This window comes from Channa argus, chromosome 21 (assembly GCF_033026475.1).
Source record: "Channa argus isolate prfri chromosome 21, Channa argus male v1.0, whole genome shotgun sequence".
Lineage (NCBI taxonomy): Eukaryota > Metazoa > Chordata > Actinopteri > Anabantiformes > Channidae > Channa > Channa argus.
In genome coordinates this window covers 12,319,205-12,344,637 of record NC_090217.1, presented here as the reverse complement: position 1 = coordinate 12,344,637, position 25,433 = coordinate 12,319,205, and the positions used below count along the sequence as shown (strand labels likewise).

The window sequence follows — 25,433 nt, the reverse complement described above, 5'->3', positions numbered from 1 at the left end:
ACCTCCCATAATAAGTCAGTCATGATATTACAAAAATACAAAATGTGTGTGTGTGTGCACTTGTGGGGACACTGAGAGAGAGAGACATTTTCATTTTGCTGCTCTTAAGGCCGCAGTGAAACCACTTACCTCAGTTGAACATGTCATTTCAAGAGTCTCACCACAAATTTCAATAGAAATTTTAGTTGCTGGCTATATTTACAGTGTTATTGTGTTGCTGCGTTTTTCTTGATTAGTGAGTATAACTGCAGTGAATAAATTCTTTTCTTGTTTTTGCTTTTTGCAGACTTCTTCACTGTTGAAGTCTGCTTCTTGGCTTTGCCTCTAATAGCTAAAACACACCACAGGACCAGATTATTCTGTCTTCTCAGCAAGAACATCAAACTGCTTTGTAGATCAAAGTGACATGTGTGCCTTCACATCTGAGTGTGTGCCCTCACATTTCTGCGTTTGGTGCCAGCCCCTTCTTCTTAACTGCAGCCCGTACACTGTGGATGGCATGCAGCCACGGCTCAGGTTTTCCATCATAAAGGAGCGGAAACCCTTTCTGTCTATTGTTTGAAAGCTCTCCCGATGGCACACCAGCCACAGCTCTCAACAGTGCAGATTTGCAAATGTTCTGTGTAATGTTAATAGAAAATGAGTGCTGAGGTCTCCCTTGAATGACTTTCCAGCATATTAGTGCCAGGAAGCCGTTCATTTTAATGTCAGTGGTGTATTAGAGTTGCTATATAGTGTTTTGACTGTAACTATCCCAGCATTTACTCTAAATATACACACAGCATTCTTCTTCTGCCGAGCATATCTTTAAGGCATAGTTAAGTAATTACTGGAAATTTTAAAATAAACATATCCGGTGCAGAGTCTCAGTTTAGTTAACAGGGTGATGGCTACCACCCTTTCATCGTGTAGATCCAGCACTGTATAACACTTGATTTGATGCCTGGAGAACATGACACATGAACTCTCATGTGCTGCACAGGGCTTCTGTCCAGCATCTCAGTTTGGCGGCATCCTGCATATTTCACACCCTCTGAAAGAACTTTTTGTTTTTAAGACATCCTAGTTGCTGAAACAGGCTGACATGCATGGTATGTATACCACAGTGATATGCATTGAAATCTGGCCAATGTCTCACCATTACTGTTACAGCTCAATGGACTTTATCTGACTTTATCTGACACCCCACCACCACTACCACCTGGGCTGAAATACACAATCAAGACCACCTTGAAAGTGGCTAAGCAGCTGGTGGAACTACAAAAAGGTGTGAAGATAAAAAGCAAGACCAGACTACTGGAAAAATGCAAGAGAGTGGCACCATCTGAGTCTCTGAAGACTGCTAAATACAGGCTCACAGCACTGGCAAGTATGCTAAGGAGATATACCAAAGAGGCAGAGGCAAAAATGGTAAACGCCCTGTTCTCCAAAGAACCATCCTAGGTATATTTCCAGTTACAGTAGAAAAAACACAGTAAGACCAGAGCCATTCAAAGAAAACTGAGTAGTACTGAGTACTTAAAGAGTGTAAGGCAAGTGGCTGCAGGACCTGAGAGCAGACCACAGGCATCTTACAGAACAGAAACCAGTCACCATGACAGTACCAGACATTCAACAGCTGGACAGCACCCGATCCAGGCATGATCTACACCTACTGGCTAAAGAACCAAAAAAGCAGTGCATGAAAGTCTAGCAACACAGGTGAATCAGCTGCTAGCTGCAGGCTCCCACCCAGACTGGCAAAGACTGGAGAAGGACAGTGCTTTCATCTACCAAGGAAGCTGCCTCTCCACAACATAAAGATCGTATTAGGCATCACAGCCGCCAAGCTACAGGTCCACAAGATCTAGGACATGAATACATCTCAGAAACAAAACCAGATACTGAAACTATCAGTCACTCATAGTGACTGAAGATCTAGGCGACTGACCTAGGTCCAGCCTGGATTCACTGCAGGAAAGCCTATGCCACACATATTGATCTGGAAATACCCAGCACTCTAGAAACTCAACAGGACATTGAGGGCATTTATCAAGAAATCAATGGGACTGTGGAAAACTGTGACTATTGCACAAGTGACTATCAAGTACCGGACATACCGAGGTGATGCACTATGTTTGCTGCTGTTCTGCATAAACCTGAACCCCAATAGTCAGATAATCACAAAAAGTTGGTGGAAATACCTGGTCACTGATGAAAATACCTGGTAATTCAGAATATTCAGGTTTCTAGCTGCTTATTGCACCAGTTATGGTTAAATAACTTGTCAGCTCTGACATAATAATCACTACAGTAACTATCCAGTGGAGCCCATTCTGGTTACCTTGCATATCCTGGACCATGAAAACCTCTAGTTGAGCTCGTATAATGTAAAATATTGGTCCATCTCTACCAGTAAAGCAATTATTGGCCCCTAGCTACAGAAGATATTACATAAGGCTTCTCCGGGTGTGTTTTGTCCTTTTTCTTTAGCGTAAGTCATCAATAATTTCACTGTCTTGGTATTTGGACTGGCATCCACTGCTCTCAGCTATCATCAAGTTCAATCCCCATAGCCTGGCACCAGTTGAAGGTAATACAGTGAGATCTCGTCTTCTTCACAAAGAACAATTGTTTTGGCATAGATTTCGATGTGCTCTCATTAGAGACTTTAGCACTCTCAGTCGCTGCATTATCTGGGCTAATCAATGACTGTCAAAGTGCAGGAGGAAAGTTACATTGCCAAACCACACGCAGGATACCTGACACCACCTCTAATCTTTGGCTGCTTGAAATACCAACCAGGTGAACAGAAGCACAGACAGAGATATTGTTGTTGAAATGATGATGATTAATGACTGTAAAATAAATGTGTTGTTGAGTGCCATTGACTGCCTTCAATGTAATTTAATGCTACATCCCTCATTTCACAGACCAACTGTGTTTAATGTCATTTTGGTTAGTCATACTTTTAGTTATTATGTGCCCTATAAAGATATTGTTTTTTATTTCCTACTTATAATTAGTGAGAGGATCTGTACCACTCTTATGTTTGTACTGTTCCACAGCCAGTAGTCATCTAGCTTAGCTTAGCATAACAACTGGAAGCAGTCTATATCAGGGCTAACACAGAGAGCCAGACACAGACAGACAACCATTTCGAGTCACGATCACACTTACGGACAATTTAGAATCACCAATTACCTTGACATGCATATCTCTGAACTATGGGAGGAAAGTGCATGAAACCCATGAAAAAATTGGGGAGAACATGAAAACTCCATCGTGAAAGGACACATCCGGCATGTAGATTCAAACTGTAGAATTAGTAGAGGCCCTATTCTAGTCCCCCTTGTATCCAAATTCACATTAACAAATAACACTGGTTCAATGTCACAACTAAACCCAAACACTGAGTGCTACAAGTTATTACAGCTTGGATATCCTAATAAACATGAACGGCATGGCTTGTCACTTTCACAAGTGATGAAGCTAATTAACAGACTCAAGCTAGAACTGGACCCCCTCAGGCATTTCCTCTCAAACACCTGCTTTCAGAATGGGTTCCTGACTGGGCCGAGTTAATTTGACGGAACTCCCTTTTCACATGTGCTTCATGTCCTATAAGATTCCCTGTAACTGCCTGTGATTGGTGAGCAGTGGTGCACACCATTAGTTCGGAAACAGAGCATTTGAAAGGGCACGTGGTGTCAGCCAACCACTGCTTCTGATGGTAACACCTCACGTTCAAACACATAGGTATAGCTCTGGCCTCCTGTGAAATATTGCTTTGCATCCCACCTAAGCAAATAGTTTTTTTTTTTAAATTCAATATTACTTTTTTGTTTGGAGACAAACTACCATAGCAGATGATACTGATTGCAGGCACGCTGCATTAATACGATTCATTCTGCTAGCTCTGTTTTCTGTTGCCTTTATAATGAGCTGGTCCAGAGCCCAAACCCTTGGGAGCAGTATAATCACAGTTTAATGAGCTGTATCAGGACCAGTGCAGAGAGCTGGGGGATTTGGAGACTTCTTGATGAGGCTACAGGCCTGAACCGTTACCCCAAATGCTCCCATAACTGAACATCTGGATTTAATGGCAATAAAACACAATGTGTGTGACTGTTATTTAAGCCTGTATTAGGTTTGGCCAATCCAGCTCATATTTATCAGCAAATTAGTTCCCAAAAATGAAGGCTCCCAATGTTCAATTGCTTCATTTATCTTCTGCAGCAACTTGTACGTATACAATACCACCCGTGGTATGTGAATGGCACCTAGCGTGTACAGCTGTATTTGTAAATTCTATTGCTCTGGCATTTTAATTACAGAGAAAGAATGTTTTTATATTATTAAACTGCATTGTATGTTTTTCCTACATTATTTTATTTTCATTAAAATGCCAGTTTTCCCATGCATTCACTGCATATTTCTGCAGCCATGCATGAGTGCACAGGGTTGGGAATTTTATTTTTCCACGCTTAAATTAGCAGAAAGTAATAAGAACTGATGACTGATCAAACATATCTGTTGCAAAGTGAACCCATTCCAGACAGTAATGCTATCAAGTGTTGGACAACGTGAATATGTAGAAAAATATCCTAGGGTAGAGTAAGTGAAGTGAAGTGTTGCTCAACAGTTAAGCAGCGCCAGTCTAACTTGACAATTAGTGCTACTCCAGTTTCCAAAGTAATGGACAAATCTTGGCATATTATCTGTAGGCTACCTAATAATTAAGAGGGTGTGGTATTGGACACCAACAAACACAAACAGTCACCTGTAGGATCACTAATGTGACAAACTGCACTAATAAAAGGCAGGTTATTGTGATTACAGCTGCAGTACATGAGACTACAATTGTGCCAACCTTGGCACAACCTTGGGTTTGGGCAACAGGATGGGGAAAAAAAGTGTCAGAATTTTGACAGATTTGCCAAAGCAGTAATAAATTATTATAATTAGGGGTTAAAAGTGAAGAAAATTCCATAGCTGTTTTGAACTCAAAAGTTTTATTTGGATTGTTGCCGTACAGCAACATTTTAATAAAAATATAGACAAAGCAGTTTTTCATTTCACCCTGTGCAGTCAGTCACATTTATCTTACCAAACTCCAGGGGACGGTGCTGTAGCTGAGCTTCACCATGAAATGACAAAAGCACTGAAATATGTGGTCTAAGGGAAGGAAAATAGTTTGATGAACTAATAAGCAAAAATAGGCTTTGGTGGTGGTTGTGTAAATATACTTGAAATGTTTAGCGAAATCATAAAATCCTAGGCTAAGGGCAAAGTTTCAAAATCATCTGTACACATGACACATGATACTGCAACTGGAGAGTCTGATACCAAACACCTTTTCTTCCTGGAAAATAACTTGGCTGCAGAGTTGGAATATCTGGAACAGTTGTTTACCTTGAAGAACAATGACTACAAGTGAAAAAGTTTTTACCTGGAAGGCTGTTTACAGTGTTTTTCTATTGCAGCCACTTAAGTACATTTAGGAACTTCTTCACTGTAATTACACACACGAATACAAGGAAGATCTCAATTATATGAAACAGAAGACCTGAAGCTTTTTGAAAAGAGGCTTCTTTTGCTCTCTTTGCAATGAAGACAATTAAGTACCACAGCAGAAAAGATGTTGAAGCTGAGGTCATTTCAAATGTAATCATGATTATCCCTTATATTGTTAGATTATCTACCTTAAACCATAATGATTTCTTTTGCCTATCTGTCTCTTTTGCACACACTGCCTGAATTGTCATGGTCTCCATAGACAGGTAAGGATGTATGTTCATTCTTTCTGAATGGAAACTGACTGGAAGGAGACCCTTCCCCAGAGGAAGCTCTCTAAGAGACTGACAGCCAAGAAACATAAAAGGACAGAGTCTGTGTTTGTACAAGTGGTTCATATAGTCCCAGACATATTTCTAAATGAGACTTAGTTTCGGATAGCAACTTTTTCCTCTCTGAAGGGTCCAGTGAATTACAAACGCCGGCCTCACTTCTCAGGAATTCCTTTACAAACCCTACTGTGCTACACCTGTGCCCAAACATTACTATCTACAGCTTGTCTAGATATCATTTTTAATTGTAAGATTGTTTTTCATCTGTTCATCATTATGGTCATATATGATAGAGCCTACCACAGTTGCTAGAATATTTGTATTTATTTCAAGTTTATTTGAAATGTCAACACCTAATTGATTATAAAAGCTGCTGAAATGTAAACTGGATTTTTGCAGGTCTGGCCAGTTCCCTTTGTTTACTACTATTGTTCCCTTTTTATATCTTTGGTTTTGGGAGCGAGACGGAGAGAACAGAGAGAGAAGATGAAAAACAATGAGCAACGGGCTCCACCACATACTAATTGATAGCATGTGAATAAGGGCACACTTGGTACTAAACTAGTGTATGACCCAAACCCAGGCCACCTGCTGTGGTTTTGGAGAGAGTTGAGTTGATCCTCCACCAAAGCAGAGGCCGTTCTGATTCAGACGGTTTAAACAAGGACGTCCTGGCTAGAGTCCTTAAGTCAGTCAATCAGCTCGTTCAGTCTGAAGTTCAAAGTTGACAAGGTTTAAACAGAGGGTGGTTCTTGCGTTTGCAGCAGCAGAAAATGAAAAGTACTCCTCCTATATTAGAGGGGAAAAAAGGCTTTTGGGGAACATCATCAATCACTGTTTCTAAAGTAATGAGAATCCACCATAGAAAAGGTTTTTATCAATGCGTGTTTTTTATATTTTCATTACGGTCTCTTAGGTAAGACTACATTTTACCTTTTGGATATCTCATTTTGAAACTCATAAATCAAGGCATGTTGATGCCAAGTTTACTCCAATGTCATTTAGAAAATTTCATTAAATGTCTTCTGTTTGCTCTTTGGTGAAATCCAACTTTAGTTCAATTCCACTGTACTTTCCTTTCTAAATGTTTTTTTCTCTCTTGACAGTTTTGTACACATCAGCTGAAACCTCTGGCCGTCTCTCTGTAGTACAGAGAGAAAGGCCCGTGGTGGCTGCCAGCTACCAAACACACAACTGTGCTTGTCACTCCTAGGACACACCACAGTCAGTGGCTTGGACGGTACACAGATAAGATAACACATGGCCCAGCCACTTCCCCTTTTCCCACATTTATCAAAAAGAGGTTGAGTCACCTTGTATGAACTGTATTTCTGCTGTGATGTCCGTCATCAGCCAAGTAATGAGCAAACAAAACATGTAGCAAAAAAAAAGTGCATGATGGATGCAAATGAATTCTCGTTGTCAAGTGAAAACCTTTTGTTTTCCATTGTTTATTGAGGTCTGTAGTGCATAAGTAGCTGGACTGCATAGAAACATATGTGCATGTTCTGCATAAGGAAGTTATTGTCAATATTTTCAAAGCATAATGTCGTGTTCCAAAGATGTGTCCCAACAGGACCGAAAGCAAATTAATTGTCCGCATTGCTGTTTGCTGAGGCACCAGTAGCCTGTAAAACTGTAAAACTTTTCCTGCTCCATCTTCCTCCCACAACAGCTCTGGATTGATCATGTATTTGTCACTCTGACAAAGTCCACCGAGTTTAAAAATTCTGCTTGTGGCTAATAGTTACAACATACTTTTCACACAATTTGTGCAGCAGTGGTTAACAAGTAGAAAAGACCACACCAAGCTATGATGTTGGGTGTGGTCAGAGGACAATGGGCCTAAAACTTCCAACACACTGAGGCTAGTGCAGCTACCTCCGTCTAAATCCAGTGTGGCAATACTTTTTATTTTTGAAATCCCAAACTCCAGCAGAATATTGCAGGAGACATCATACAAAAGTAGAATATTCTAAAAAATTCTTTTTTTGTTGACTAAACTAGAGTAAATCACCCCATTTTGAATTTTAGGAAACTTTGCAGTTGTTTGTTGTCTGTACACATAGAGATGATAAATGTTCTGCACTTATATAGCACTTTTCTACCTATTAGCACTCAAAGTGCTTTACACTGCTTCTTACTCACCCATTCACACTCACAATCACACACACTGATTCATAACTTCGAGCATGATAATGTCTGCATACCTGCCCAGTTATTAGCATGATATCAATCGAATCACCTCACTAGTTTATTTAACCAGCATGAATCAAATGGCTATAACTTTATTTATTTATTTTTCAAAAGAAAGGTTTCCATTTTTTTCTTAGTGTTACATTCCTGTGTGTGCATGCACAAATAACTGTGATGAGGGTAACTAGTTTTTTCAGATCTGGCACTAAAGCACAATATCGCCCTCACTCTCTCTCTCTCACTCTCTCTCTCTCTCTCTCTCTTCCTCCTTCTCTCTCTGTTTCTCTCTCTCCCACACACACACACACACACACACGCACACACACACACACACACAATTACACACAAACATGCACACTTCCTCTGTATTACTGCTCACTCTAATGTATATACCATGTGTTTATGGTCTCTCCATGCCAAACGTTTACCGTTTCTCCCTCTGTTCCTTTCTAAACTTGTCAATGATTTTTGTTTTTCATTCTAAAGAAATTATGGATTTTAAACATTTAACACATTGTTCAGCATCAAATCAATTCACATTGTAGGTGGCTAAAACTCATTCTTTGACCTACAATAACCAATTCACTATTATTGCCTGTGGAAAAAGTTCCAAATAACCTTTCGTGGATCTTTCCAGACATCCTATGCAGGTAAAAACCTACAGGAGCACAAATCACAATAAAGAAAATAAAGCAAAATAAAAAAGGATGAAGCAAGCTGGGGTGTGTGTGTTTTCCTTTTTATCCCTGCATGTTTTCTATTACTATCATATTAAGTAGGGAGCAGCTAAAGCCAAAGCATTACAGCCGAGGTACAACATTAGGAGCAAAGAGACCTCAAGGACCCGATAGTATCTTGGCAGGATGTATGAGAAATGTGTGGAAATTTGCAAGGTTGCTTGGACAAAATATACAGGAGCCATTACCCACTTAAAACAAAAGTCGGTTACCATTAGATGTTGGCCTTTTTCCAGGTCATTATCATCTAAAATCAGTAGGGATAAAAAGATTTAAAGCCTAGAGACAAGCAACATAATAAAATCAAACAATTAATCCTGCATCTGAGTGGAGGTGTAGATCATGCTGGATGCACAGAGACAACAGCTAAAAGCACTTGTGTGACAGCTATCGAGGAAAATAAACATGGCCACCAAGAGATATAAGCATCTGTAATCCTCTGGAACAAATACACACATTGATGAATGGCTGAGTGACAGCTTAAATACAGAGCCTATTTGTATGGGCGTACTTCTTCATGGCAACATTACTCACAGGCTGCGTCTACAGTTGTCAGGCAATTTTCTCTCTCTGCAAATAGCACTTCTTTTCTGGAATGCTTTGCATGCCTGCTCATTAGATCTACTTTACAAAAAAATGCCTTCAATTACAGTTGACATCAAAAAAAAAAAAAAAAATGAAATTATAGTCAACAAATTACCGCTAGTGGCTAAATAATCTCCCATTTCTTATCGCTACACACATGCTCAAACATGAAACAAATTCAAATGTGAAAACCACTGTATATTCTCTATCCTTATAGCGAGCAGTACATGCTAGTAATGTAGTTTAATATTACACTGATTGTCTTGATTTGTCATTTTAACGGATGGTAGACTTTACAGGAAAAGCTTCTCATTGGCACTCGCATTGTTAATGTTGGCAAGATACTGTGTCAGGATGCTGAGGGGTAGGTGAAAAGTCAAGAGGCAGTGTATTCCGAAAGAAAACGGTGCACGCACGGCCCTGTGAACCTGCCTGTATGCAAACGCTTACAAAATTCACGTAGGCTATGTGCAAACAGAACTGAACATGATGTTAGCAGCAAGGTTCTCACGTCAGTCTGTTGGTCCATCACTCTGGTCCACACTTTCATATTTCAACAGCTGTTGGATAAACTGTCCAAAGATTTTGGACATTTGTGGTGAGAAAAAAGGAAAAAACTTTCTGTGAATCACAGATTTGTCCTCTGGTGCCACCACAAGGTGTACATTTATGGTTTTGTGTGAAATATTCGACAAATGTTAAATGGATTGCCATGAAATCCTGTCTCCCTCTAGATAAATTAGGTGATCCATTAACTTTTTATCCAACGCCATCACCGGGTCAAAGGTTTCATTACCACCACTGACATGGCTATTAGCTTACGCCGAAATCCCGAATTGACTCATTCTCTACTCTAGAATACAACTGTGCTTTAGTTTAGACGTTGCTACTTTCTTTGTAATGTAGGAATGAGTCCTAAAACTCAGAAATCAGTTAGCATTTTTGCCCATTGTCAATCATGCACCTTAAAGTCTATTGTTTTTATCAGTGGGTTTTTAGTTAAATGCCTGAAATAACATTTGTGATTAACACAATGTCAAAAAATTTGTAAATATCGTTTAACGTGGCTTAAAAAAAGTAAATCGTAAAATCAAAATCGTAACCGCTCTTCACGTTAAACTAAGCCAACAGAAAAATCCCCTTCACTTTTTGTCAACAGAACCAGGAAGATGCTAAATTCCCAGTTGGCCTACAAAAATGTATTGACCCTACAACACTCTGTTGTAGGCCTTTAAAAAGTGTTAAAATATATAGGTCATTAATTTCCAACTAAAAATTTTGATTCTCAAATAAAACGGGGTACACTACATAATAAATAGAAGAAACAAGATTCTGGACACAGTCCTACTTCATAATGCCACCTCTAGGGCAACAAACCTTCTCGCTAAACCCTAAAAATAAACTTTTGAATCTTCTTACTGCATTATGCTTCTGATTTACTAAGACATATTAGAATTGTAGGACACACACAGCGTCCACATACATAAACCACATGAAGAGAGATGAGTCCACGAACTGAATCTTACAGACCAGACCACCCTGGAGCTACTTTGACAAAGCCTCCCCTACGACTGGTCTGTTTGCATGGGTGTGTACGTCTCGGTGTGTGTGTCCAAGTCCACTCCTCAGGCTCCAGACAGGCTCCTCTCCATGTCTCACACAAAGTCAGACAATGTAAGGTGAGATAGGATAATCTAAAAAATTGGGGGTATGACCCTTTAAAGTTTTCTTTGACTCAAATCAGTGAGTGCGAGACAAAGACAGAGAAAAAGAGATGGATTTTAACCCTTGTCATCAGATGCCATGACTAATGGTGGCATAATAGTGGTGTGAATAAACTTGGACACATACAGCAGACCACATGCAGACAGGCCTGACTGACACACCCTCCGGCCTGGAAATCTATGTGTGTGGCCTGAGCTTTCCTGCCCCTCTCCCCCCACCACACACACTCCATCTCTCTCACTTTTCTATCTCTACCTCTGTGCCTCACCCCCTTCCTTCTTTTACTATTTGAGAATAAAGTAATCTAAAGAGAGGCCCTGAAGAAAAGGGTCAAAATTACAACCAATGATGCTTTTGCTCTCCTGAAAAACTACCCCTATGAGTCAAGCACCTTCCTCTGTTTTACCTCGCTCTGTCTTTTCCCCTTCTTACATTTCCTCCACCCTCCCTGCTTGCTTCTGGTCTGCATCCAGTTTTCAGGCTTTGCTGTTACATGGCTTAGCAGCAGGAAAATGGAAATCCTCCACTCCAATTTTTTTTAATTTGTACCACTCTACTTCTCCGGCTGTCAGATTCACCGTTCCTCTCTTCCTCTTTTCCACTATTCTCCTCGCTTTCCTCCTCCTGCTTCTCTGGTATGTTCCCCATATGCTTTGATGGCTTTGCTCTGAAAGGGGGAAATGATTCAGGCTGCTGGCATGTATGGCAGTGGTGCAGCTGGGCAGTGCACCTGCAGCTTTGAAAAACAAGCTGACGAGTGCATGTTCGAGATCCTTTCGGTCCATGTGTATTTGTGTGTGTTGCTTGTGTGCATGTATATTTTGCATGTGCACAAACTCCCAACCTTTTCTGCCCCCTTCCTCCCTGTTTTCCTTCATTGCTACTTTCATACTTTTTTTTTCGTTGTCATTTCCATACACTGCTCCCAGTTCTATTTAAAGGAGCAATCACAGCACCATGGGTTCCTAAGTTCCAACCAAAGAACTCTATAGTAAATTGTAGTTACATATTTGTCTAGGGATGACAAAAATGCCTGAGGCACCCTAGAACAAGTTCTCCAAAACTGCATATGGGACCTGGGAGTTACAATCACCATGACCCCAAGCTAATTCAAATTAGTCTGGGTCTTCAAAAAAAAAAAAAAGGCCATTTAATTGCGATTTTTCAGAAGATAATGTGTGAAAGAAAATTATTGAAAATGAAATTACATTTTTCATTTTTAATTGAAGACCTCCCTGTCTCCAAAAATCATCATAACATTGTGTAATTTGCAGACAGAACCTCCAGAGAGTTTCAACTGCAAGTTTGCAAGTCCTGAACTAAGGTCATTAAATCTATGGAGAGATTATAAAATTCAATTGTTGGTTGGTTTTAAATGGGCCATGATGTTTTCACGGTTTAATTTCTGCTAAAAATAGTTTGTAATTAACCAACAGTGTAGCATCTCTTAAAAGTGGAATCCAGTAAGGTAGTACTCACTGCTGAAAGGTACTTTGCAGGAAAGATTAGTTTCAACAAGCTATTGTTGTTTCTAAGTGGCAGATAAGAGTGTTCTCTCTCCCTGACTGAAAACACATGACATTTGTGGTTGCAGTGGTGAGAGATATTTCACAGGGAGGTTTGCAGTGCAGGATGTTCGGCTTTGGGGGTCAGCCCCCGCTGACTGGAAGTAAAACTATAATTACCTCCACACTAACGAGCCAGTTGTCTTGAGCCGCAGCCAGGTGTTTAGCAGGAAACACTATGTGACAATTTGGGTTTGGTTTACACAAATTAACAAAAATACTTGGGTTTCAAGAACCAGAGTAAACTAGAGCAAACATTTCGGTAGCTGACAGGGCTCTTCTCTTGCCACATGCATTCATAATCCAGAGACATCTCCTGTCCCATTCGTACTTTGGGACAGGAGTGGGATTTTCACATTTATTACTCTGTGACAGCCTCAGTGAGCATTGTATGTTTTTTCAGTGAAGTTGATCCAATTTATTTTATTTTACCAGTTCTATATACTAGAGCTTAATGATACACTCAACTAATCATTAGCCATTTAATCATTACATTTATCTTATTTAATCAAAGCTGAACTGTAAAAAGTATTACAGAAATGTAGTGGAATTTAAAAAAGCTTCTCTTGTTAAGTCAATGTATATTTGTTAATTTCCAGTTAATTTGACCTAAAATGTCTAATTTACTTTTACACTTTATAAACATGAGATGTTATGGCCAGAGATCTGTCAATTTAAAATGATGAGTTGAATGAATGAAATGCATAGTTCACTCAGCTCAGTTAATCTGGTTTAAAGTTTAAAGTAACAAAGCTAACAGATTTCCCAGAAAACATTGTTTACGTGTAGAAACATATTTTTTTAGCTTGAAGAAAATATTCATAATGGGAACTATTTGAATTTAATATATTTCATATTACATTATCTCTTTTCATAATGATACACAATTATAGTAAACAAGATAAAACTTAGTGTTGCATTCAAGACTGAATGAATGAATTTAAGAAGGATGTGAAAGCAGGCTTAAATGTTGTCTTTTTACCGTACTAATTTATGTATAAAATAAGCAGCTGCAGCTGGAAGTTCCTTATGTCAACAGGAAGAAATTATGGCTTTTTACCTTCAAGCTAAACATTTCCATTACATTTAGATATCAATTTACTCAGTATGTTAAACTAATTTAACTGTTATCCACTAATTATTAACCATTTATCCATGTGTTTAATAATTACCCATTTTGCCATTTAACTGTTCATCATTTTTGTAGTGTATTTCAAAAATTATCTGCTTTTAGTTTCCATTTAGATAACAATGTATCCTTCAGTTATAGTTTTTATCTATCACTTTTAGCAAACTCATTATCCATTTGACTTTTTTACTTTTGATCTTTGTAACTGTACCTCAGTTCCTGTCTTATTTAAAACATGTATCCACTTTTAGCTAAATATAAGCATTTAATTACGAGTTTGTGCATAAAATCTGGTTTCTGTTTGTATCATGTCCACCTGTGTATATGTATGCATACATCATAGTCTGTGTAATTGTGTGTGTGTGTGTGTGTGTGTGTGTGTGTGTGTAAAGCTTGGTGTTGTTTGATGCCCTCGGGGCCTTCAGGCTCGCTCACCTGGCACAAGCTGACAACTCTCAGACAGTACACTACTGTTGTCTGCACCTGTGTTATGCTTTCATGCTGACAAAAATGTGCTTTCCTCTTCGTGAGCAAAAGATGTGCTTTGTTTTTCCTGACTCAGAGACTAAAATAGTAAAGCTGCCACAAACTCTGAACCAAGACTCTTTGTAGTAAGAAGGGCAAATGACTTTGAACACACAAACATAGTTTGCCAATGGGTGGTGTGGGGATTGCTCACTGAGTAAAACTGGCACACAACTACTGACTGAACACGTTTCCCTGGGATTTGATTTACCTCTTTGGATTTTCCACTGTGTAACAAATTCCATGATGTAAACTCCATTGTTATGTATTTACTATAAAATAATCTAGTGAAACTGTGAAAAGTTGTTTAACTTCATAGCCACTGATGGTGATTATTGCTATTCCGTGCGCTGCTGTCTTTGGTGGTTGCTGTGTCAGCTTACAGCTGTTGTTTTGTCGTCGTGATTGTGTTTTTTGATGAGACCTGCCAGGGGGATTAAAGATGGAAATATGCTTTATGCTAACCCTGGTGCAATGCATCACATGGAAACATGTTTAATAGTGCACGTGGTTCGTTTTAAATAAATCGTAATCAATGAAAAAAAAATTGAAAGTACGTAGGGGAAGGTGCTCTAAGAAATGTACAAAGTTTGAAAAAAGATAACATCCACACTCACTGACCATTTCATTAGGTACAATTATACATTCTGCTGCAATCCACTAGAGCAGCTCGCTCATGAACTATAATTTCTCAGTTTTTAACTTTTAATTGTCAGAAATAACTCTGTTTATCACTGAGCTTATAGTAGGCAGTGGAGTCATACTGGTTGCCTTAGATTGTAAAGGTGTACCTAATGCAGTGACCTGTGAGTGGAGAAGGACTGGGAATTGTTTGATAAGGGAAAAACATGACAATGAAAAAAATCTAAGTACTACTCTTACCAAACAGAGACTGTCAACTTGCCAGAGTTAAACCACCAGTGTTATAGCCACTGCTGTCACTAGAATACCTGATAATAATAATAAAGATCAGGTAACCAGACATTTTTTGGTTGGTCACTGTCAGTTGCAAAGTAATTTAATCAGAGAAAATATACTACTGCCCCCTGGTGGATTCAGAAAATATAACGTCTCTAAATTTCGTTAATGCAGACTACTATTTGTAAGCAAATAATTACCCAAATTTTTACGCTCATCAAACCATTCTGCAATTATCAGAAGTAGCTGCTCTCATTTAATATGTGTAGCTCACAACAATATACTCAACACCATTATTTCTGTGCTGTACAGTGGTATTTGTACTAATCCATGTTGCTATCTGAAGACTATCATCACCAACCACAAACATACAGCAGATTCTTCCTTTTGTATTGATTATAGCCACACTATGTCTCTCATTAGTCCTTGAGAAAAACCTTCAGTCATAGACATGGCATGGATGAGAGTATTTAAGAAAGCTTAAACGATGATTTCTACAGCCCCTTGAAGTCTTTTCCTCTTTCTCTCTCCTTCGTGGAGTTATAGTTGCATTATTTCTTGGAAAGAAATTTCATTTTGTTTCCTGGGACAAAGAAATAGAAATGAGAAGTTTAAAGTGAGATCATTTTTAAGAGCTTGTTTGATTGCAAAAAACTCAGAGACATCCTTACCCAATCCTTTTAGAAATCGATTAACCCTTCTGTGTTCGTTCTCATGGATAGAGTCTAAATATTCCTGCACCCTCACTTCAAACAGTCCTGGGAAGACAAAAAGTATCATGAACCACTGGGTCAACTCGTAGCTACTGATCAAGAAGTTGCTGTTGCACCTCTCTACCTTTGAGAGCCTGCCTGTGGAGCTCTCTCTCCTGGATGAACCAGCTGAACATCTGGGTCTCCATGAAGACCTCCAGAAAGCGACGAACAGACTTAGATGTGATTGCTTTACGAAAACCCTCCCTCTGGAAGGAGCAGGGGACTGGGGAAGAGGACGAGGAGGAGTAGCCATCCTCCCGTTCAGTGATTATGAAGAGTGGATAGTGGCCCACTAACTCCACGTAGAAACGGACAAAAGCCTCTGACACAACGGTGCTAAGATGTTCAGAGTCTGGAAAGAGGAAGCTAGGAATTGTAGCACATTTACTGTACAACTATACAGCTGCAAGATCCTGTTCATGCAAGAAATCAAAGAGCTACAACTACAAATTTTCTCAGCGTGTTGGTCTATTTTCTTTATTATGTCTTACCACTGGGTGTGTCACCACCTCTTTCGTTGGCCAGCTCCTTTCGTCTCTCTAGAACATTCTCAAGGGCTGATTGCAGCTTAGAGGGCAAGATCGATTCCTCATCATACATCTACATGGAAAAGGACAAGATAATTAAAAATGTAAAGACTGAAGTAAGTCCTTCCACATTCACACGTATCATTCAATATTATCAAAAACACACAAACATCATTTAAAACCTGGATTACCTGTCTGAGAAATCGACTGTTCCCAAGATCCACTACCAGCACCTGTGCACAGAATATCTAAATTATTGACTTCATATGTATATTGATGCATTCATGTGACAAATCTGTTTAAAGTAGGATAGCTGTTTGTTTTTTTTTGTTTGTTTTTTTTTGGATTACTCAACCTAAAAGGTTGAGAATGATTGTCTCTCTAACCTCCTCCAGGGGCAGTTCAGTGAGCTGAGCAAGGGAACTGGACAGCAGGCCGACAATGAACGGAGTGGGGGTGCAGACAATGTCGAGCATCGCCGAGGGCAGCACGGGAATGTAAGTGTGCTGCCACACAAAAGGGTAAAGCAGTGCCACAACGGCATGGCAGCACTGGGAGAGGGTACTGCAATAGGGACCAAAGACACTCATGAGAAAATGTACAGCCAGAATTTATTAAAAATGGTCAAATACACATTTTATGCATGTTCACACGAAGGTGTGACGCCCTAATACAATGACTTTTATTGCTGTTTTCCAATGAGAGGTGGAGATGAGAGGCCAGAGGAACAGAAAAAAAAATCACTTGCTCATTTTTATCACTTGAGGGCAGTATAATTTTAAAATAGTCCACACACTGTGATTATTCTTCATGGTCAAACCCTTCTCAGAGAAGAAAGCAAGGCTGCATACTTCATTTACGTCATTCAACTTTGCATTCCTCTCCTCTACTACTGTGACTGCTCCTTCTCACTCCCACAGGCTTTCTCCTGCAGAACAAACAAACTGGCCCCAGGGTAACAACAACTCAACAGGCCGCCCTTAAAATATCTCTATGGCATGTTCCCTGATTCAAACTGGGGCTGTCTTAAATTTATTTGAAAAATGTGTGTCAGGACCACCCACGTGTAACTTCATAATGAAAACCTCCATAATGTTTTCACCTAATATCTGCTTCCAGCATAATTACATAAACAATAGAGGAATGCAGCCTCATAATTTATGAGCGATCAAAAGAGCTGTCAAGTACAGATTTCGAGGGGATGTGCAAATCTGCGGCAGAATATGACCAAACCTGAGTTTGTCAGCGGTGAAGATAACCCTTCGTTCCAGCAGCAGAGAGCCCAACACTCGGAGCAGCAGCCGCAGACTCAAGCAGGAGAACAGACATTCAAAGTCCACATGCTCCAGACGGGAATCAGATGGCCGACAGAGCTCCATCACCTGGAACATGGGACCAAATCATTTTAATTGGACATTTTAAGTAAACTGTGACCACTTTCTATGTCCCATCGCCCTGCTTTTAAAAATATTTTAGTCAATACCTGAAATATAAATCAATAAAATTATGTGATCACATTTCAATGTCCTCCAGCATCACTCACCTCAGTGCCCGAGCCGGGGAGGAAAGTTTTTATTGTAATAGTTCTGCCCGGAGCTGGAAACTGGGCCTCCATGATGGCTCTCATGAATGGCTGCACCAGAGCTGGAGACAGAGCCCTCCGTCTCTCCACCTCATCCAGCACCTACAGATCACACACAGACACAAAGACACTCTTTAAAAACGTGTTTTATTATGTTAGTTTCACTAATATCATCACTGGGGACTTGTGGGAGTGATTTACCTTGGAGAACAGATTAAAACAGCCAAGGTGACTGACGATACAATAAACCTCTGGAAGCCGTTTGCCTTTTCCACTGGGCTGAAAAATCAAAGAGGAAACATTTGAAACACACTCATCACATAGAAACACACGCAGAAACACACACTTTTCCCAGTCTCACACACTTCCTCCCAGACTCTGAGATGGACTGTTTTCCCACAGCACCCCGGCTATTTTGGCGTGCTTATTTATTCAGCCGTCATTGTGGTATTTAGCCACTTCCTGTCCAATAGCAGCACATTTCTTTTTTTCTATTGATTTCTATTTACCAGTAAGCGCCGACAGTATCCAAACCTCCTACTGCCATCCTCCCCAGTCAAAACAAAGGAGAACATCTCGCTGTGAGGAATGAGCCACAGTAAACACATAAATAAACATGTGATTAGCATATTTTGATTTCACATATGAGAAATATACAACTAAATATATATGTTCAAGATGTAATACTGACATTTATGGTTTTGCACATGGACTTCCAAGAAATATTTTTCTATAGTACAGTACAAGTAATAATTGCTACCGATAGAACTATTTTGACCACTGATTTAACTTTTGTGGTTATTCATAAACACGTTTTACATTCACATGTATTTTAAATATGTAACTTTACCTTGGGAAGTTCTCCACTGGCTCCCAGTCTTTAGCATCAGGGAAACAGAACTGAGGAATAATCCTTAGCTGATCCTCAGTCTCCCTCATGAATTTGAAGCTTCGCTCCAGCTACAACAAAAGACCAAACTTCAATGCATTTTCACTAAGTTTATTTTCATAAATGTGTATGAATATTTAGTTTTAACTAAGCAGAAGATGGTTTCGTGGACAAATTGAGTTGGACCATTTTCAATATCTTGCCTCCTCATAAACAAATAAACAAAAACGGCCCTTTTTTTTCTGCTTCTTAATAATTCCAGGCGACACGGGTTCAGTTTGGTCCAGCAAAATTACACCAAAACAATGAAATAACACCTGACCTTAGGCGGGAACTGTTGCGTGACCTCAGGCAGGTAGTGGGCACCAGCTTTCGACTTCTGCAGTGACACAACCAGGAAATATTCAAACAGTTTGCGCTGGTGGAGCTCCTGTTCCAACGAGCTCTTCCTGGTGTTTGTACCGTTGGGGACCTGGCTCCTCTTCGGCTGGCTCAGTATGGACTGGACTGACATGAGGCGCTGACGGTGAGCTGGGAGGTAGCAACACACGGTATGGTTGTAAACTGAAGATGTCTAAATATTTTTTAAAAACGTGCATAAAACATTACGAATATAATCTTTGATAATCTACCTTTTGCTTTTTCTTCAATTTCACTCTCAGAGTCACTGTTCTCATCTGTTACTGAAAGTAGAAAGTCAAGTTTCTTAAAACAAGCACACACATTTACATTTCGGGCATTAGAAAACACACTCGAGTAGAAGCATCACTTTGTCAAGATGTCACTAACATCACCTCTTCCTGAACTTGTCTCAGCATAATGATAAATCCTTCTTAGATGTTTCTTCCCAATTCGAGCCTCAAAAATGCTGTTGACCCTCAGCACAACCTGTTGGAAAATCTATGACTTAGTGTGGAGAAGTACTTCAGCATTGTTTTAATTGACTACATATTTATTAAGGACATAGATGTGAGTAACGATACATCAGTCGAAATGATTGGGAAAGCATTTCAGTTTTTGGGTAAAATGTCTAACACACACCGTTGGTATTCTACGGCAGGTTCGACTGTACGGATCCCCAGCAAGCCAGGGGGTGTGTTCGGTGCCTGTTGGGGTGGAGGGAGGACTGAGCTGCGGTGAGGATGAAATGCCCCCACTGCTGGTACTGTGGGTCCGCTGGTTGGTCTTCCGCAGCTCCAGCAGCTTAAAGCTCTTAGCTGAGTTTTGCCTGAAGAAGCCAGGTCTCGAGGCCTGCACACAGAAAATAAAGATTGAAATCATTTTGATCTGAAGTGTTGGCACTGTGAGGCGTAATGCTTGTCTTATATTGCAGAGACCTTGTTAGTGTCTGCACCAGGAGAAGAGGGCAAAGACTGCTGGGAGCACTGACTCTCCAGCTCTATGTCCTCATAAGGGTTCTCCTTGGACGAGTCTGAAAAAGGGCCAAAAGTGACATTTTCATTTCATGTTTTCTTCTTTTTTTGTATTTTTTCAATTTATGGTCAAACTGCATTAAAATGTAAATTAGAAAAAAACAAGTCTAGACTTAATTTCTCGCTAAGTGACCATCAGCCTTTGACCATCAACCTTCACCATATCAATACATTTTTTTTAACATTTAAAAACTCAGTAAAGCATATTAGACGTATCTTACCCAGGATGTCTTCATAGTGATGCTCCTGAGACAATGAGTGGGAGAGGACTGGGCTAGTTGACCCTGCTAGGTCTTCAAACTCAAAGGATCTCCTGTGCAAATGAGTTCATAATTTATAATTATTAATGTGTCAGCTAATGTGTGTCAGAAAAATTAGGTCTGTGTCAGATGTAACACTCAACAAAGAATTCCCTTTTCTCATCCCTGTGTACCTCTTGATGCTTTCTCTGAGTCTCTCGCTCCTGAGTCTCCCATAAACACCAGTAGGAGGTTTTGATGAAGACCGTGTGGAGGTGGAGGGCAGAGGAGGCAGGTTCCGTTGTGCTCTTGGCTGCCTCTGAATCGTGTCTGTGGGGCTAACAGGTGGATGCTGGAAGGTACGCCTGGGTTTGGGGACTGGGTTGATGGGGGGCGCCCCTGGCTCTGTGTACATATTCTCCGGGGGCTGCTTCTCTGCATCTCTGACCCCAGAGGACCTCGCTGATCCACTCTGACCGACAGCTTCACATTCTTTCTTCTTCACTTCTACCTGTTTGTCCTTACTTGGTGGACTGAAGTAGTTTCCTAGCTCTGGGGGAGTTTTTCCATGGTTCTCCCCCATAGCTTCCAGCTTTTTAAAGAGACTGAAAACAGCTCTCTTCTCGTGGGTGCTTTGTTCTGTAGCTCTCTTGTCGTTGCCTTTCCTTGATGCCCCCACCTGCTGCTGCACTGCCACCGTAGTCAAACAAGGTCTTAAGTCTCTGGGCTTTTCTACATTCTCTTTCTCATGATCTTGTTCTTCTTTGTGAGCCACTCTTCTACCATCAACCTCTCTTTGGTTTTCACTGGGTTTATTGCTTTTGGGTGTACATAGCTGTTTCCCAGTGTCGACGGGGGAACAAGGTCTTGAATCCCCTAAATGTTTCCCTTCATTCTCTTTCCTGAGATTTTCCTTTTCCTCATGCACACACCTCTTGCAACTATCTGCACTCAGCTCATTAGCAGTTTTGTTGTTGCGTTTTGTCAGAGATTCTTCCCTTGTTACACTAGCACACTGACTTGAGGAACCTGAGGTAACAGGAGGATGAGTAGGCTCCTTTCCCTCCCACAGAGAGATCTTGTCCTTAATGTTGCCTCCATTTGATCTGGGGAACTTGCTTCCGACCAGCACAGAGGTTTCATTGCTGCAAGGGTCAAAGGTAGCTCTTCTGTGAGCCATAATGGCTGAATCTATTCTCTGGATGCTCAGGTTGTCTAATGGAGTAAAAGGGTGTTTTGGCGCTGCCTCTCTTTGTCTAGTTCGCTTGTTTTCGACTGAAGCAAGGTGGAAACCACAAAGACTGCCCTTCTTTAGCCTAAACACAGAAAGAAAATTAAACTTTTACTGAGTTTTAATCCAATAAAGCCATTAAACTACCAGCTATAATAGGCTGACTGCACAGCACTCAGTCCCTACCAAGCAAACTCATTTCCAACAGCTGGACACCACCTGCTGTCAGTGAAAGAGCATGAAGCATACAGTAGTTAATAGGAGGCAAGAGTTACTAGAGAAGCTGATTATTTTAATCACATCCCCTTCATATATATATGAAATATAATTGTATAAAATCAGTTGAAATGTCAGTAACATGTACTGAAGCTCATGTGACATCACACAAATTCTGTAAACCCAGCATTAGCATGTTTCTATAAGTGACACTTAGTTTAGTCAGAAAAATGCCCTAATATGCTAGAAAACAAGGCAAAGTAACTACCCAGAGCTACCAGAGCTCCCTGAACTTCCCAGTACGGTCACTGTGACTACTAGTTAGAGGACACTGTCTTTTTATGGCGACAGTGGGAAAATTCAGCCTGAGAGTAAATGCCAGAGGCCTATGAACGAGCATCTTCTTCTCATCAGCCTCACTAAATAAACACATGCCTGGCTCCGAGCCCAATTCATCAAACTGTTATGTTTTAATAAATAATCTGGAGGAAATGGGAAGCCCTAAGTTGAAAGACCTTTTGTGGCTTCTTTTTAATGGATATTATGAGTGAAGTGTGACCTTACCCCTGTTATATGTTTCTCAGGCTTTTTCAGGAATTTGTGAAGTATAACTTCTACAGTATTTTCTGATAGGTGATACACCCGCTCAGGTACAAACCTGCTGATGGTGGAGTAGATGCAGTCTTGCTTCGTTATCATTCTCTCAGTGGCCTCCATGATCTCTGTACACCTGAGAAAGAAGAGAGAGAAGGATATTAATTCAGTGACTTCATTGATTGCTCATTTCTGCTGCGACTTTCAAAGATTTGGATATTAACATTTCTGTGAAGGCTGTAGTTGACTATTAGCATCAGTCCCTTTCAGTGAGACTGCATGACTAATACCTGTAACTTGCTTCAAGAATGATTTTGGAAAATACAACACAGGTCACAGTTTCATTATTACCACACAAGTGAATTGATTTCACATTGATATCAAAATCAACATCCTTGATAAAACTGACATGTTAGGCCATGCAGCCATTCCCAACAGCTGATGATGTACAGTGTTCAGAAGCCAGCTGGGCAGATTCAAGGAAAAACATGACAGCCAGGGAGTAAGTGCAACTACCTCAAGCAGTTCATCACACAAACTAACATTTCCATAGTCATTAGGGAGTTCTTGTGATAGAATCATTCTTCTCTTATTTCCTTATTGTATGATCCTAATTCTCCTGACAGGAAATCAAACTTTGACCCTCGCAGTGACTAAATTGCTTTGCACTCCTCTTTGTGACTCTTAGATTTTCACATCCCTCAGGCCAATGTTTCAAAGTTCAGTGGTCTCTAAGATAGGACTTGGTAATTTCCCAGATCAGGAGCTGCTGTCAATATTTTGTGTAGCTGATATGTTGTCCAAGTGTCTGCATGCTGTATACAGGCATTAAAACTGTATTAGCATGGAAAGTAGTAATAATAATAAATAACTATAGAAAATAAAAGAAGCAGGCTCAAAATGCCTTTAATTTCCAGTGTGGAGAAAGTTATTTTTCATAAATATGTTTCAACAGCCTCCTAAACACCAAAAAAATCACCATAAACTGTATGTGCAACTTATTACCTCCATTTGAAAATGTATTTTTTTCCATAATCACACCTATACGATCATATTATTGTAATAATGTTACAGCTCCCATTCTTATATTATTTAATATAGAATCACCATTATTATTCTGTAGTAATGTATTTCATCTATCAATGACGAGCTGAGTGGACCAGTATATACTTGTTAAATCCCGTAGTTAATTTTAAATCATCAAATTTTTAAAATTAAATCTGTTTCTTACCTCCTTCTGTTGCACAGTCTCCATGTGTTTATTAGTAAAATGTGAGCATGTGGCCACAGATGCTGCTACAACAATATCCATTGGTCAAACTTCAAACCACCGTGTTGTATCTCCAGGTCAAATAGACTTCAATAAATTTTCTAACTTGATTTAAGCCTTAAAGCAATTCGTCTTACATTTAAGTGAGTTAGAATAGATACGCAAGAGTCTCCCCTATCCTCCCTGGCTCTTCTCGACTTTCAAGCTTTCATTTACTAAATCTCCCACTGCACCCTGAGTACAACTTCCTCCCTCTCTCTCTTTCTCAATCTGTGTCGCCCTCTCTTTATGTTTGTTGCTATCCACTTGCTGTCTGTCTCTAAACCAATGCTATGGACATTCTATATGGAATGAATTAATCTCTTTTACTACTGAATGAAATCACATTAATTCCATTCTTTCCTCTTGACAGATGGGATATGCCTCATGACATTATAATATTTCCCGCCAAAGTTTGTCACCACTGTTCATGAGCTACAGCTGCTTGAGCAGCCCCCTTATTTAGTCCCATGGTGTCTATTCACTGACACATGTAAATTGATAAGAAAGGTCCAGTGAGATTCGCAAAGCAAAACTGAAAATAAAACAGAGAAATAACAAGGGGTTTCTCCCATACATCATGTTTTTTCCATTACCATACTACAGATTAAATGATGAGGTCAAAGATTACCATAAAGAATTTTGGCAAACTTTTTACAAATTTCATTGATCATGATAACATCTTTATTTATTTTATTTACAGATTTTAGGGTAAAAAAAAGCATTTTAATGTATTTACTATAATTCAATTTGCATAGTTTTACTGCAACCTATTTCTGCATGTATTTGTTCAATTTTGATTTTGAATTTCAGTCAAAATATGTCTTGTTTTTAAACTGCTTTTTACACTTCTAAGGCACAACTGTAGGGGTTCAGCATATATAGATTATATATAGATTCACTGCAGATATTTGTAGTGTATGTGGCAAATTAACCCTTTATCCTTGCACAATGAAATATGTAGAGGCTACAAATTACTAAAAACTAATGTTATATGAACTTAAACTTTCAAATTTACATTTAGTGTGGCCACTGAAAAATGTGTTTTGCCAGGTAAAATAATAATAATGTACATTGAAGCACACAACAAATATACAGATAAATGCAAAAAAATCCCATAGCTAAGCTCACATAAAATAATAAATATAATAAAATAATAATATAAAATGGGTATACTGTCTAGTCTTTTAGTTCAATATACAACATCCCTTACATACAGTTTAAACACATGGATAAAACACACCTTGCATATAGGCTCACCAGAATTCAGTGCTGGGTCCTCGTTGCAGCGTCAGGCACGTTAAATCAAAAGGGGCTTTTTTTTGGCGGGGCAGGTTTTAAACTATGCGGAGATCTGCCTGCGGCCAATGACAGCTTGGTTCTACAACACAAGTGGCTCAGTGACAGGTGGCAACTGAACAGCTGTCTCCTGTCGGTCCCAGCTGTGCAG

General features: G+C 39.7%; 1 protein-coding gene across 7 annotated transcripts; it reads right to left on the bottom strand.

Annotated features, from left to right (window-relative positions):
* Positions 1-15,441: 15,441 nt before the first annotated feature.
* On the bottom strand, positions 15,442-25,427 carry LOC137106377 (DENN domain-containing protein 2A-like). Of its 7 annotated transcripts, none has more exons than XM_067489552.1 (20): positions 25,227-25,427; positions 22,739-22,810; positions 20,828-21,949; positions 20,616-20,707; positions 20,299-20,393; positions 20,003-20,212; positions 19,756-19,849; positions 19,594-19,644; positions 19,284-19,492; positions 18,923-19,032; positions 18,582-18,651; positions 18,274-18,351; positions 18,034-18,174; positions 17,724-17,872; positions 16,877-17,054; positions 16,682-16,723; positions 16,455-16,563; positions 16,046-16,315; positions 15,880-15,966; positions 15,442-15,791 (listed from the first exon to the last, which is right to left on the bottom strand). In XM_067489552.1, exons 2-20 carry the CDS (start codon positions 22,795-22,797, stop codon positions 15,760-15,762), a joined length of 3,198 nt encoding a protein of 1,065 aa, XP_067345653.1. In that variant the 5' UTR covers positions 22,798-22,810; positions 25,227-25,427; the 3' UTR covers positions 15,442-15,759. The 7 variants fall into 7 exon arrangements, with proteins under 7 accessions (XP_067345653.1, XP_067345652.1, XP_067345655.1 ...); XM_067489551.1 differs by having other exon boundaries at positions 25,244-25,427; XM_067489554.1 differs by lacking the exon at positions 25,227-25,427 and adding an exon at positions 23,906-24,202 and having other exon boundaries at positions 19,594-19,638.
* Positions 25,428-25,433: the final 6 nt, after the last annotated feature.